The 15,412-nt window shown below is 52.3% G+C and overlaps 1 protein-coding gene across 5 annotated transcripts in view; it reads left to right on the top strand.

The window, feature by feature from the left end:
- The first annotated feature begins 4,242 nt into the window (after positions 1–4,242).
- The window catches only part of Ptpru (protein tyrosine phosphatase, receptor type U), a 74,606-nt gene continuing 63,436 nt past the window's right edge, over positions 4,243–15,412 (top strand). For all 5 annotated transcript variants that reach the window (XM_026782048.1, XM_026782049.1, XM_005353142.3 and 2 more), the window contains exon 1: positions 4,243–4,435. In XM_026782048.1, coding sequence (XP_026637849.1) covers positions 4,363–4,435 — 73 coding nt within the window. In that variant the 5' untranslated portion in view covers positions 4,243–4,362. The remainder of the gene's footprint in view (positions 4,436–15,412) is intronic.

Below are 15,412 nucleotides of genomic sequence, written 5' to 3' on the forward strand. Positions count from 1 at the left end.
GTGTGTAGTTCTGGTTGTCCTGGAACTTTCTCTGTAGACCAGGCTGGCCTCAAACTCGGAGATCTTCCTGCCTCTGCCTGCTGAGTGCTGGAATTATAGGCGTGCGCCACCAGAACATGGGGGTTTTAAAAGTTACTTCTCTGCCCCAGCTGACCGGGAAGCAGTAATACCACGCTCAAATCCTAGCCCTGTTCTTTTCCTAGCTTGATCAAATGAGACCTGTAAAGATGCAGGGTCTCTGGTGGAGACACATAAGCATAAATAAACCTCTGGTTGAACCTTCGTGTGCATGCAAGTGTATACTATTGCAGTTTGAAGGAAAGGAGTACTCCGTGATGGAGGCAGGCTGGGACTTTTGAGGGAGGAGCTGTTGGAGTTAGTCCTTTGACTCCAAATCTGGGTGCATGGAAATTACGTGAAGTTGTTGTGGAATATTACTTTAACCAGGCCAAGATGTTAAACATTTGTTTCTGTTGTGGAAGATTAACTGTGTAAAGATGTGTTACGTTTGTTTGTGCTGCGTTTGTTTAATTATGTAAAAATAAGTTACCTTTGTTTCCCCTTGCCTGCGTAAGGCAGCTGATTGGGCTAATAAAGAGATGAACAGCCAATAGCTAATCAGAGAAAAGATAAGTGGGGCTGATGGGCAGAGTGAATAAATAGGAGGAGGAATCTAGGCTCAGGAAAGAAGAAAAAAGGAGAAGATAAGAAAGGAGAAAGAGAAGGGCTTGCCTAGGGCCAAAAGCCAGAAGCCAGGCAGCCCCAGACACTGGAAGAAGCAGTAAAGTAAAACATACAGAGAGAGGAGAGAGAGAGAAAGAGAGAGAGAGGGGGGGGGGAGCGCCCTGAGGAAAAATATAGATAAAGAGAAACAGTTTAAGTTAAAAGAGTCTAAGAAAGAAGTTCATAAGGTCCCTCTGCAGCAGAACCCTCTAGGTGACATTGAGATATTTTTATTACCCCCCCCCAACCCACCCCAGTCCTTGGGTAGCCAACTAGCTGGAGAAACAGAAGCAAGAAGTCCTGGAGGCTGGACTACATCTCCCCAGACATCCCTATAAACCTGCACTCTTGCTCTAGGCCATCTGGGTTCATCCAGGGCACAGTCTGAGAACCACTGATGGAAGTCTTAACTTTGCATTCAAGACAATATGTACTTTGTGCCCACCCCGTCTTTCCTACGTTATCTTCTTCTCTTATATTGTACATAGCCTGTGACCCAGCTACACCTGACCCCCCACCCCCAACTTTGGCTAGTTCTTCCTTGTTTTATGTTTTTTTTTTAAAGATTTATTTATTTATTATGTATACAGTGTTCTGCTTGCAGGCCGGAAGATGACACCAGATCTCATTACAGATGGTTGCAAGTCACCATGTGGTTGCTGGGCATTGAACTCAGGACCTCTGGAGAGCAGCCAGTGCTCTTAACCTCTGAGCCATCTCTTCAGTCCTCTTGTTTTATGTTTTTATTCGGGTTGCTACTTCCTGAAATGAATTTTCCTGTCTAAACTGCCAGGGGAATTCCAGGTTCAGATACTGTTTTATTTGTCAAGCCCAATGCCTTTGTATTTTCTCTGGGCTAACATTATGGCCTTTAGGATACGATCTCATAGTTATTTATATGCCCACTTCCCCGCTCAGCTAAGTCTGGGGCCTTGTTTAGGTCATCTCCACGACACCAGCACACAGTATGGGCCTGGCACAGGATAGGCATCATAAATATTCCATGAGTTGTAGGTAATTGAATTTCTTCTTGACCTGGCGTGGACTGTGGCACCCTAGCCTTCTCCTTAGATTTGGGGCAGTCACTCCAAGCCAGGGCCTTTCTCCATCCCTCAAGGATTTTTGAAATTTGTGACCCCTTTTAAAAGCAAAGGGGCATGTTCTCTTCATCTGTCCACCTGTTGCTACCCGGGCACTTTCCATTCACCAAAGCTTCCAGTGCTGTCCCTTGACCAAGGAGCAAGGGAATGGGGACTCTATCAAGTTCAAGTCCTGGTCCCTTCATGGACTGACTGTGTGACCTTGGGCTTTCTGGGTCAGTTTACACACTCTTGAGATTACAAAAAAAAAAAAAAAAAAAATTCAGTTCTATTCCCCCTGCAACCTGGTTGCTGGATAGTCTTCTGTTTCAGCATGTATTTCTATCTTGCCCTCACTTTCCCTCCTTGGGACGCTCAGTTTAATGCTCTGGTCCTCGCCAGCTTTGTGTCTTTGCCCCCTTCCCTGTCTCTGCCTGGAGTCAGCAGCAGTTACAAGAGCAGAGCTAAGGAGCCCAGGAACACTCAGTTCTTCCCTTTCTAGCCTCAGGGCAGAGTCTCAGTGTGAGCCAGTTGGGGAAAGACACAGGGAACAGGAAGGGTTCACATACACAGACGGCAGGATATGTTCTTAAATACATGCTTTCAATGTCCCCATCTCTAGTTGTTGGGGAAATAAAAATAATAAGAAATCAGAACTCAAGCCCCTTCCCCTTATCGCAGCAGCGGCTTATCACTTCCTAGGGTTTAACCTGAAACTTCCTTCTTATTTAGCTTCCTGTATAGTCTGCAGACCCTGGCATCTTCTCCAGCTGCACCCGCATCTCCTCCCCACTGTTCCGTTCCAGCCTCCCTAAGTTTCTTAGACCCGCTAGCCTATCTTTGCACAGGCTAGCTCCTCTGGCTGAAAACTGTTCCTTCCCATCGGTTTGCTTGAGGCTGGCCCCTCATACTTGAGGCCTCAGATCACGCGGCATCATGCCCCTTCCTCAGCAAAGGCCTCTTGGAACATGTCATCTAAAGCGGGACCCCCTTCCCAGCGTTCCTGGTGGCCGAGCTTCATTTCCTTGAGGGTGCTTGTCTCCGACTGCAGCTCCATCTATTTATATTTGCTGCACCACCCCCTGCTGGAACGGAAGTTTCATGAAGCCTTCATGAAAGCAAGGGCCGTGTCTAGAACCATTTATCAGTTACCCACTCATTCATTACTTATTGTGCCTGCCAGATACCCGGCCCTGAGGGACAATGCTTCCCTAGGGGAGCCCACATTCTGAAGACGGTGATAACTACCAAATCCATCAAATTGCAGGGGTCTGTTTAGAACTGCAGCAACTCTCGCCCCCCACTGTTAGTTCCTCTCACCTTTCTCCCCCCCCCCCACCATGTAAGTTTCATGAGGGTGGAGATTTTTTTAGAATTAATTATATGTCTGTTTATGCGCATGAGAGTGCAGTGCCCTACAAGGCCAGACGTGGTGAGCAGATACCCTGGAGCTGCAGTTACAGGCAGTTGAGCCACTGAACAAGGGCTCTGGGAATCCATTCTGGGTCCTCTGCAAGAGCAGTATGTGCTCCTAACCACTGGACAATCTCTCCAGCTTCCAGAGAGAGACTTGTTCATTTTATTTTAAATTTTTTGACAGTTTTATATCTCCTCCGTGGCCTATTGAACCAATGATCCTATGTCTTGTCAATATTTGAGGAACAATGGGTTTCCAGATATGTGGTTGTTTCTTACGCTGTTCAAGCCAGCCAACTTTGATGCAGGTCTTGCTGTTGCCTCAAACGGATGCATAATTATGGAAAAGTCACGCTCTATAAATCTCAGTTTTTTTCAACGGTGTAACGGGATTACAGTGGTCTGTGCCTCCTAGGGCAATGGGGAAGATTAACGGAGTCCCAGCGGGAGAGGCACGTACTTGACGCCTGGTTTTATGTAGTCACTGACAACTAGTTTGCTGGTGATTGTGCAAGAACTTGGCCTGGGCAGAGTTCCAAATTTATTTACCCTGAGTAGCCAGAGGCTACTGTAGGAGATACGAGCGTTAATGAGAGGTAGATTTCATGTTTCTGAAAGTAAAAGCCAGAATTCTAAAGGTCCAACAACGATTTTTTGGTAGGTTGAAGAGTGCCCTGTCATTGGAGGGAGGTGGGAATGTATATTCCGAAGGGCCAAGGTAGAAAGAAGTTAAACAACGGAGGGGACAGAGGAACCAAGTGTCCCTGGATCACAGTCTCAGCCGTGAGCAGCAAATGTGCTGTTTGAGAATGTTGATATGAATACTGGCACCCGCCAAAGGGTCTTCTCGACGGGGTGCCGGAGTGGGGGAAGGGCGCACCGGGGCCGAAGGGCCCAGGGACCCGGGCCGCAGTGAGCACCACCGCCAGCAGGGGACGCCTCGAGACCGCGGAACTCGTGCCCGGGGGCCTGACGTCAGCGCCCCGCTCGCTCGGGCTCCCGCTCTGGACTCGGCGCCAGTCCCGCTCCGCGCGGCGCTGCTGCTCCGCTACGGCTCCCGCTCGCCTTGGGCTCGGACTCCGGCTCCTGTGGCGTCGCCTTCCCAGCAGAGGGTCCCCAGGACCGAGACGGAGGCGCCCCAGCCATGGCCCGTGCTCAGGCTCTGGTCCTGGCACTCACCTTCCAGTTCTGTGCGCCGGAGACCGAGACTCCCGCAGGTAAGCGCGCGTGGTCCCTCCGAGCTCATCCCTCGAGCCGGGGATGGCTCGTCGCCCGTGTGCGGAGTGCGGGATGCTCGGTCGTATGTTCCGAGTGTTTGTGACCGCTATGTCCGTAGTTTGTGTGCAAGCTGAGGCTGCTTGTGTGCAGCGGCTGCGAGTGTGCTGGCGTGAGTGTTGCCTGCGTGGGGCACCGGCTGTGCTCTGGCTCATGTCTGTCGGTGTCTGTCGGTGCTGCCAAGTGGGTTATGTATTTGAGTTTCGGTAGCTTGGCTGGAGTTGCGTCTGACACTATGTTGCATTTGTTGGCTTTTTTGTATTCCCCAGGCGGGAGTGTTGGTGTGTTCTAGAACCCGCGTGTTTGTTTTATGCGTGTGCCGCGAGCTTTCTGTGGATCCTTCTCGAGTGTGGGCCTGGGAACGAGTGGTGTGTGTGAGTGTGTATGTGCGCGCGCGCGTGCAGGCGTGGGAACGGGTAGGAACCTGTCTCTGTGCGCTGTGTCCACGAGTGTCCCTGTGGGAGTGTTTGGGATGTGCTGTGTGGGTCCGAATGAATGCCAGGGGTGGGGAGAATGCGTGTGGGGGAGCGTGTCTGGAGTGGATGTGAGTGTGTCGGTACCCGTTCGCTGCGTGGCTAGGAAAGCTGCGAGCGTGGGGCTCTCCTGGGCCGTGGTCGAGTGTGGCCGGGACCCGAGGGTGTGTGTGCATGTGTGAGTGTGTATGATCGCGCGCGCGCGTGTGCGTGGCGCACCCGGCCGGAACAAGTTGTCGCGGTAGCGTCCCTTGGAGCCTTGGGCGGCCCTGCGGCTGGCGAGGGAAGGAGGGGGGTAGAGAAGCGGCCGAGGCAGCCGACTCCGACATTTCGGGCCGTTTGTTGTTTCGCAAGTTCCGCGCGGCGCTGGCTGGCGGCTGATCCGAGGCGGCGCCAGGGCCGCGGGGCGCCCGGGTGGGGAGGGCCGCGGGGCGCACCCGGCTGCTGGTGGGGTTGCGGCGTCGGGGGCCCCCCGCAGGGCCTGGCTTGAGGCCGCGGGACGGCGTCCCCCATCTTGGCTTGCCAGAGGCGCCGGGGACGCCGCGGTCCCCGGAGACGCTGCCTGCGTCTGCTTTGTAACTTTGTGTGGCCTCCCGATCAGCCAGGCCCGCGCGTGCGGACGTGTGTGTGAATGTGTGCGTGGGGCTCCCGCTTGACCTGCGGTGTGATCGCACGCTTGAGTGTGCTTTGGAGTCTGGCATCCTTTCAAGGGTGTGTGCGTGCGTGCGTGTGTGTGTGTGTGTGTGTGTCTGTGTGTGTGCGTGTGTGCATTCGCCTGTCTGAATGTGAATGTCCAGTGCCTGTGTTTGTGCGTCCGCGAGCGCATCGCATCGTGTGTTGTGTGGAAGGTGTGTCGGTGTCCTTGTGTATGTGCGTGGCCCACAGTCTCTTACTGAGGCCTCGACCCCAGGCCTCGGCCCCTCCAGCGGGCGTGTTTCCAGGGCTTTTCTTCAAGGGCTTTCTCTTCCGCTGGTTCCAGCCACCCGGCGTGGGGTAGCAGGGAGCCGCCCCGGGTGGAAGCAGAAGCAGAGTGGTGACACGCGCTGCTGCCTCTGGCCCTGGGTCAGACTCCTGGCCGCCTGCCCCAGACAGCGGGCCTCTGGGTTCTAGTTCACGGCCCTGCCCCCCCGGGGGGTGCACCCCGGGAGCTGTCCTGGCCTTGCCCTGCAGCTTTTGGGGCCTTGCTATTCAGCTTCAGTTTTGACCTTCTGGTACCCGAGAGGGTGACCCAGGCAACCTGCCTCTTAGACTTTTCTCAACCCTTCTAGCCTTCCCCACTTTGAGATCGAACCCTCTGTACTTCCCCACCCCACCCCATTCCTTTGATTTGGGAACACACCTGGGCCTCAATTGCCATGACAGTGGGCTATCAGGATTGAGGTTTGGGAGAATGAGCCTCAATTTCCCCATCTGCTTCATGGAATTAATTGTGATCATGTGTGATACTTGGTAGATATTTGAAGGCAGGGTTAACATGGGGTCAAATTTTGCCTCTGCTACTTGCTGCGTGCACGTGTGTGTGCGTGCGTGCGTGTGTATGTGTGTGTGTGTGTGTGTGTGTGTGTGAGAGAGAGAGAGAGAGAGAGAGAGAGAGAGAGAGAGAGAGAGAGAGAGAGAAACCTTGGATAAGTCTCTTTACTATGGAAGTTCTTGGCACTTTTGAAGCTTTTACTATTAGAGACTGATCGAGAAGCCCTGGGAAGAAGGGAGGTGGCAGTCCCCTGTCTTCAGTCTAGAGAGTGATTCCAGTCCCCTGCCTACCCTCCCTAGTCACCCAGTGGGGGGGTGTAGGGTGTCTCTCAGCCGTGCAAACCTGGCACAGTAATTTATCCTATTGTAGTCTGGCTCAATCTGTCTTTTTGATCGCTGGAGTTGTGGATGGCAGGAATGATGAGAGGTACCCAGAGGGCTTGTCAGGACAGCCCAGACTTCTCTCTGGGACTGAAAAGGGGGGCTAGGCAGGAAGCCAGGAGGGTGACCTGAATCCTATACCACACTTCCCCGCTGCCTCCTGCCTGCGTCTGGTGTCAGGGCAGGTCCTTGGCCATACCCTGTTTTCTGGAAGCACGCTGCTATCCTCCATTCTGTCCCCAGCTGGGCTTGTAGGGTGACCTCCACACCCAGCTAGGTCAGCCAGAGTGGCAGGAGGTGCTTTGTGGCTTCCCTTTGTGTCCTACCCATGCCTCCCCCACCTCTCCCTTCTCAGCCATCTTCCACCTGCAGGAAGGCACCAGCCTCTTCCTCCCACTGTGCCAGAGTTCTTCCTAAAATGCACGTTGTAAACCTCTCCTCAAATACTCCTTAAGCTCCCCAATAGGCCCCTCTTGGCCCAACAGTGCTCTAGCCGCTGGCTACCCAGCCCACCTCACCTTGTTTTGGTTAGCCTTATTCACCAGTGGTCCCTAAGTGCCTCTTTGTATCTTTTACAAACTGTGCTTTCTCCCCAGGACTCTGATTCCATATCTTCATACGTGAGTCCCTAGTTTGGTGAGCTTCCTCCTGGAAGCCTATCTTGGTTTTTCCTCTGTTCTAGCCCAGGAAAGGGAAGGTAGAATTTGATTGGACAATATGATATTGTAATTCCAATCTCTTAGTCCTGTCAGCCTTCCTAGGTCAGGAACTCTGTAAGGAAAGTCAGTGTGGACCTTCAGTTACTTAGCGCCAGGTACAAGGCCTGAACCTCTTTAGTCTGAATAAATGGATGTGACGTCTAAGAATGAATGAAGCTGGGTGATACAGTTCAGTCCTGGGATCCAAGTACTGGGGAGGCTGAGGCAGGAGGATTGATTGCAAGTTTGAGGTCAGCCTGAGTTGCACCGTGAATTCCATGCTAGCCAGGGCAACTGACATCGAATTAAAAAAAAAAAAAAAAAGCCAGAAAAGAATGAATGAAGTCAAGTGGGTCGAATCCAGAGCTGGAGATGCCAGATGGGGGCGCAATGGCTCCACTGAATGTCCAATCGAAGGCTGAGGGTTTTTTGTTTTTTTTTTTTCCCCCTGGTAAGAATCTGGAAAATTCTGCTGGTGGATGGTGTTACGTTGTGAAAAGGCCATGTCCAGAAAGTGTCATCTGGGAGCTATGAGTTAAAGAGGGTGAGTCCCTGGCAGAGACTGAAGGAGAAGGCTCTTACAGGAGGGCCTCTCCCCGCAGACTCCTCCTGGTGCTTCTTCCCCCTAGTCTAGCCCCACCCCTGGCAGCTGGCTCAGCTTGTCCAATCCCGGGAGTTCCAGCCTTTTGTGATCAGGACAACCGTTGGCGAGGCAAGGCATCGAGTCTCAACGGTCAGTCTGAACACGGGAGGAGGGCCCCTGTTAAGCAGGCATTCCTTCAATCTTCAATCGCAGATGGATTGTGGTCTGGGTAGAGGAGGCCAAAGCCTTCCTCCTGGATCTGAGGGACTGCCTCTGAGCTGGAGAGAAGAGAAACCACCATTATAGGGGCTGGGAGGAAGGCAGCCAGATGCATACAGGTGTGATCCTGCCACCTGCGCAGCCAGAGTGGGGCATGTGTGTTTATTCATGTGTGTGAAATGGAGGCCAGGGGCACAAGGCATATGCATGATGTGTCAGGGTGCCAAGCCTTCTGGTTATCTTGGTGTGGCTAGACTAGGGTTTGGAGTTGGGAAGAGACACCTGGCAAACCCCCAGCATCTCATTCCTGGAATGGTACAGAGTTTCTGGGTGCCTCAGAGTAGGTGCACCGATCCCAGGGTGTGAGAATATTGGGGTGTACAGTGGCCCAGACCTGCAGGCTGGTGCCTCCAGGCTCTGTGGGCCCACGGGCACACGTCCAAGTCGCCTTATCCAATAGAAACTTTCACAGAGATGACGACAGTGCTCTTTCCTTGCTGGGGTGGCTTCTCACTCACATGTGGCTACTAAATTTAAATTAGGTACAATTAATTAAAATACTAATTTAGTTAATCAGTTGCACTAGCCAAATTTCAAGTCCTCAACGGTTACACATTATCCGCATGTTGGCAAGTAGGGGACATTCTCACACTCGTAGACTGTTCTATGGACTGTGTTTGTCTGAAACAATGGTTCTCAACCTGCATATCAGATATTCACATTGCGACTCATAACAGCAAAATTACAGTTATGAAGTAGCAACGCAAATAATTTTATGGTTGGAGGGGGTCACCACAACATGAGGAACTGTATTAAAGGGTTGCAGCATTAGGAGCCTGAGAAGCTTTGGTCTAAAAGGATAAGGCTGGAGGAGCTTTAGTGTGGCCTGGGCTCTGCTGGTGTGGACAGATCACTGCTGGCCCCACCCTCCACCCTCCCAACAACCTTCATCACACCGTGCCTGTCATAGCAGCTTCTCCTCTGCCCTGGACCAAAGTGCCCTTTGTAAGGCTGTCATGGTGTGCTGCCACCCCTTTGCCTCAAGTCTCCCCAGCTCCCAAGGCTAAACCCCAACCTGACATGGCAGTTCAGGCCCTCCCTGGCCAGCCTTTTCTTTAGGAACTGGCCTCCTCAGTGTCACTTGCCCCTAAACTCTGCTCCTACCTGTCTGCTTTATAATTCAGACCCCTAGAGCCTGCTGTGCCCTTTGCCGGGTCTACCTTCGTTCATTCTGTGCCTTTTGCTGAGACCCTCTTCTCCCTCCACTCTAGCCCCATGTCATTGTCACAGTAAAGCTGCCCTGCCTCCACCAGGCAGTGGGGGTGGTCTTCTCTCTCCTAAGCCCTGCATGATCATAGGCTGCCCTTCTTTTGTGGGAAGCCATCTGAGGTGGGTATTTGTCATCTCTGGTTCCCTTAGGTGCTCATGGAGTGTTTGCATTGGTTTGAACCCTTGGATGCTCCAGGGAAGGCTTAGAGGGGGTGAAGAGAGGTCCTGGGGTACAGAAGGCTGTCAGCAGGAGGCTGATAAGCATCCTTAAATGGCCTGCAGCATGGTAAGGGGTGGGGCACCCTTTTGGTGCCAACTCTGAAGATGCTATGCCTGTGTGACTCTGGGGGAGGAGGGAGTCTTGAATAGATTCCCATCACACAAAGCCCAGGACTTAGAATTGGACCCAAAGGGGACCAGAGAAAGGCAGTTGGGGTGGGGGCAGGTTGGGGTTGGAGGCAGAAGCTAGAGAATACTGAGATGGAATTGTGGGACACGGTATTGGGGCTACTATAGGTAAGACCTCAGTCAATGCTAGGGACAGGTCTGGGGCTGAGGGCACAGCTGCGGGGAGGCAGTTGGTGATGGCCATACCTCTGAGAATGAGATGGCTGGCAATGAGGCAGGCGGGGCTGGAGGGGTAGCTGGGGGATGCCGGTAGGGAGGTGACAGAAGCCTGTCTGGAGATGGATGAGTCTCAGCTAAGAGAGTGGGATGCGTGTTTTTAACATGAGCATGTGTGCATGTTTATGTGAGTGTATAGCAAACCTTTCTCTGTCCTGCCAACCAGCTCCCAAATCGTGACACAGATTTATTATTAATTATGAAAGCTGGGCCAATAGCCTAGGCTTGTTTCTAGCTAGCTCTTGTAACTTAAATTACCCCTTATCTTTTAATCTGTGTTCTCTGACGTGGCTCAGTCATCTTTACTTTGTAATGCACATGCTGCTTGCTCTGTATTTCCTGGCATCTCCGCCCTTCTTCCCAGTGTCCTCTGGGCCTGGAAATCCTGCCCAGCAATTGGCCGTAGAGTTTTTTTTCATTAAACCAATCAGAGTGACACAAAAAGATTATTCCACAACATGGGTGTGTATCCTTCTTGTCATGTTATGTATGTGTGTAAATGTGTGTTTGAGGCCTAGAATGTCGTGGGTTGGAACAGGGGCTCTGAGACCACACCATCAGAGATCTCCTCCCGGTTTCCACTGTTACTTTTCTGGGTCATGGAGCCGATTCCACTTGGGGAATGAGGACGGAGATGTTACACAGAGCCCAGGATGATGTGGTGGCTTTTGTAGTTAGACATATTTAGTTTAGAACACATCCTGGTACATGGTGAGCACCATGTAAGTGTGAATTACTCTTAAATGTGTGCGTGTGTGTGTGCTCGCATGGGCAAGCTTCCTATGTGCTCGAGAAAGTTTGTTCTTGGCTTTTGATGAAGTCCAGGCCTGGGGAGAGGCGATGGTGGTGGTGGTGGATGGGGAGGAGTGAGGATCTAGGCTTGTTGGGGCAGGCACTTCTCCCCCATCTGCCTACTGTTCATCCCACATCCTATGCCAGGCTTTAAACCAAGGGGCCCCTCCCCCTGTCCTGTCTCTCTTGTCCTGCCCCATACTGCCCTACCCTGGTCTGGGGGCCCTGGGATGCAGTGTAATTGCCCAAAAGATTTTCAGTAGAATTCACTTCTTTTTTTTTTTTTTTTTTTGTTTTGTTTTGTTTTGTTTTGGTTTTTCGAGACAGGGTTTCTCTGTGGCTTTGGAGCCTGTCCTGGAACTAGCTCTGTAGACCAGGCTGGTCTCGAACTCACAGAGATCCGCCTGCCTCTGCCTCCCGAGTGCTGGGATTAAAGGCGTGCGCCACCACCACCCGGCTAGAATTCACTTCTATGTTGGCCTGCCAGTCATCAAAGACCCAGGTCAGATAGAATACCTGGATCGTATGCTGAGGTTGGCATCACCTGCCCTGTGGGTGACAGTGCCTTCATCCTGGGCCTTTGGAGAGTCACTGGAAGATGTTGGAGGTGAGAGTAACGGTGGACAGAAGCCCACAGGGCAATGGAGTCAGGCATGGCTGAGTGGCTTCCCACCAGTCTATCCCCAAGAAACTTCTACAGTGTGCCCCACAGCACCTTCACAGTGTACCTATGTCTGCCTCTATGTAGACAGAGGCACTGTTTCAGCCCTGGCCTTTTCATATGAGTGTAGCCTGGGTTTCTGGACATGGTGTCTGTACTGCTCTGCCACTCAGTCTATGTGAGCCCACTGCAGGGACGCTGGGCTACAACGTTGTGGGACTTTTCCAGGGTTTCTGTGTACTCCATTTTTGCAGCACCCCTCTGATCAGAGCCTGCATCCTGCAGCTGTCCTGCCATGCGCTTTCCTTGCGTTTCTCTTCCATGGTGTGGTCCTTGCTCTGCCGGATACCAGGCTTACTTTGGGAGGGCGACTCTTTCCGGGTGTCTGGGTGGAGAACCCTCGCACAGCATGGCACCTGAGATCAGTGCATGGCTTTCTACAGCCACGCTGCACGTTTACACTGTACAGCAGTCTGTTGCAGCAGATGTGTAGACTCACCTGGCCTTTGGGCACAGCACCTCGTGTAACGGCTCACTACTAACACGTGGCCTACTGCCACTACCCTACATGTTGGTGTCCAGTGTGCTGCAGTTTTTGCAGTAGGCATCTGCATTGGCCTGGTCATGTGGACCCTCCTGTTTCTAGGCACAGTTCCTCTGCATGCTGACCCCGTGTTTCAGACATACAGTATACATTGATTGCCGCATTGTCTCGCGGCTTCACTGGCTATGAGTCTAACAGCCCAGCCTCCACACTGCGCCCATCACAGCTACCCTGAAGATGCCTCTGTCATCCCAGCCTTTCCCTGAGTGTGTTACAATGGAGGTGTCCAGGTGCTGGCTGTGGGCAGCTTTCTGCGGAGAGTCGTGGGAGGGTCACATCTTGGTGCGTCCTCAATGCAGTTCCCCCCTGCTTCATATTGCACATAGAACTTGGGCACTTTTTGCTGAACGTGGGGCAGCTTGGGTTTTGCATTGCTTCCGAACTGCATAGGACTGCCACCCGGAGAGTCAGCCGTGTTATGTATCTGTTCTCTGTAGGGTTGTGTTGCCTGACTTTTCCCAGGGAGACACAAACAACTGTCTATTCACTCTACAGACCAAAGAAACAATTCTACCCAAGTCTAGCTTGGTGCATGGAGTTTAGTGGGATTCCTTGCAGAAACACCGGTACCTGGAAGGCAGCTGCATTTAGAAAAAGCCCACCCCAGCGCGGGGAATTTCTCCTGAAAGCCTTGTCCCCGGCAGCTTGCAGAGAGTCTTCTCTCTCCAGGAGCTGTGACTGCTTATATAACCTCAGAGCAGGTCTCGGGAATCCTGTAACTTCCCCAGCTTCTGGAGCCTGCTAGATTGTGTGACTGTCTCCTCTCTTCTCCCTCCAAAAGGAGATGTTTCCATTGAGAGGAAATGGCTTCCTGCCAGGTTGTGAGCACTCTGCCGAGCTTCCAGACCCAGAGCCCTTGAAACCAAATCCATGGCTCCACAGGGCATCGTCAGGGTGCTTCAATTTTGTGCCCTGGAGGCTGTTCCTGTTCTATACCAGGTCCTGTGCTGGAGCCCCCCACCTTCCATTCTGCCACCCCCCCCCAATATGGTGATATATACCCAAGATAAATGTGGTTCCACACTGCACAGCCCTGACCACTTCCATGCCTAACGGGAATCAGTGCTGGAGGCTGTGTGTGCGATGGGCTCTACAGCCTTGCACAGAAATTGCAGGAGTCGGCCTGGAGGGATGGCTCAGCCGTTAAAGGCTAGGCTCACAACCAAAAATATAAGAGTTCGGTTCCCAGCACCCACGGCTGTCCCTCCAGGTGTAATAAAAAAAAAAAAGAAAAAAAAAAGAAATTGCAGGAGTCTTGCCTGTTGTGCTCTATCTCCAGCACACCCCATCACAGCGGGACACTGCTCTCCCTCTCCGTGGAGCCTGCGCACACCTTCACTACTTTAGCCTGCGGTGTCTTTATCTGACTGCGGTGCAGGGCATTTGCCCTGCAGAGGATCTATGTGTTCTGCCTGTTGTACTTCTGCACACATCTTAATCTCCCCCCACCCCGATATATGGTGTCCAGCCCTGGACCGCCAATATAACAGCCCTCTCGTCGACTCTGGAATTCATTGTGTGGGCAATAGAGATGGGAAAGGGTCTACTACTGTGAGTTTGTCAGCTACTGCTGGCTTCCTCTCATACTCAGTGGAAACGGCAGGATGTTGGCATCGCTAGGCTCTGTGTTGACTCCTTTGGTGGTTCCAGCTTTCTCAGCCTGTGGCCAGCCCTGGGTGGTCTCCCAAGTTGCTGCACTCTATGTGGTTATAGGAGTATTTTACTGCCAGCTGTACTGTGCTTCTTTTTTTTTGGTTTTTCGAGACAGGGTTTCTCTGTAGCTTTGGTGCTTGTCCTGGAACTAGCTCTTGTAGACCAGGCTGGCCTATACTGTGCTTCTTATTAGTTATTCAGGGCTCTGGTAGTTCTGGGACCTGACCTCCACTTGGATGTGTTAGCATAGGGCTAGGCTATAGTGACATCCTTAATGTAGTACAGTTGGTCGAGGTTAGACCAGGTGGGATCTTGGTGTTAAGAAGTCTGGGCCCAGTTGGCCAGCTGCTATATACAGGGCTTGGGGACGGGGTTCAAAGGCTTCAGAACTAGTCCATAACTTCAGGAAGGGAGGAAGGGAGAGGACTGAGTAAGGCAAGAATATCCAGGGTTGGGTTCAGTAACCTAGAGGTGGGGGCGGGGATGGTGGGCTGGGCTGGCATTGTTGTTGGGTTGTCTGTGGGGTTCCTAGGCTATGGTTGGGTTGTGTCTGGCAGTGTGAGGTCCCAGACTGAATTTACCATCTGTCTAGAGAAGTTTTGTTTCTTCTGGGGCTACCCTTGGGAACTGGACGTTTTGTTGACAAAACAAAGAGAAGGCGAATCTCACTGCAAACAAGCTCTGTTTACGCAGGGTCTTCAGAAAACGCGGCTGCAGGTGCAGCAGGCCCAGAGCACACGCCTTGTCTGCCCTGGCTAGAGGAGGACAGGCTGTTGACACACACACACACACACACACACACACACACACACGCACGCACGCACGCACGCACCTCTCTTCCTGCCCTGTACAAACACCCACCTCCCCCAGGCTCATGCCCACCACAGAACGCATCTATGTATTTCTGCTCACAGGTATGTTCCATGAACCAACTTTACAGTATTTCTGAGAGCCCTTGCTGGCAGACATCCATGCCCTCCTATGCACACCATGCCCCGAGGACACCGCCTGTTATTGTTCGTATTGTTATTACTATTGGTTCATTTGCGAGAGGGTCTCATGTAGCCCAGTCTGGCCTGGAAACTCATTTATGTAGCTGAGGATGACCTTCATGCCCATGTCCATCTCTCAAGTACTGGCCTCAGAGGAGTGCACCACCACACCTGGCGATTGTAAACTCACACAAATGAAATCGGAGCCAGAGCCGTAACCCCTGCTCCCATTTCATGGTTGAGGAGCTGAACTGGGCCTGGCCTAGAGACCCAGGGCTGGAGCCAACCAGAGATCATTTGAGAAGGGGTCATGCAGTCTAAGGTCACCCTGGATGGAATCCCTTAGCCTGAGAGGTCATCCTAACTGTGGTCAGAGAAGGCAAGTTACATGTCCCTACATCATGAAGAGACCCAGGGGCCCAGCAGGACTAAGATGCAGATTTCCTGGTCTGTAGTTGAGTGTTTTTGTACCAGTAGTCCTGGTAGGCTCACAGGTAGAT

Source organism: Microtus ochrogaster, chromosome 10, assembly GCF_000317375.1.
Source record: "Microtus ochrogaster isolate Prairie Vole_2 chromosome 10, MicOch1.0, whole genome shotgun sequence".
In the NCBI taxonomy this organism is placed as follows: domain Eukaryota; kingdom Metazoa; phylum Chordata; class Mammalia; order Rodentia; family Cricetidae; genus Microtus; species Microtus ochrogaster.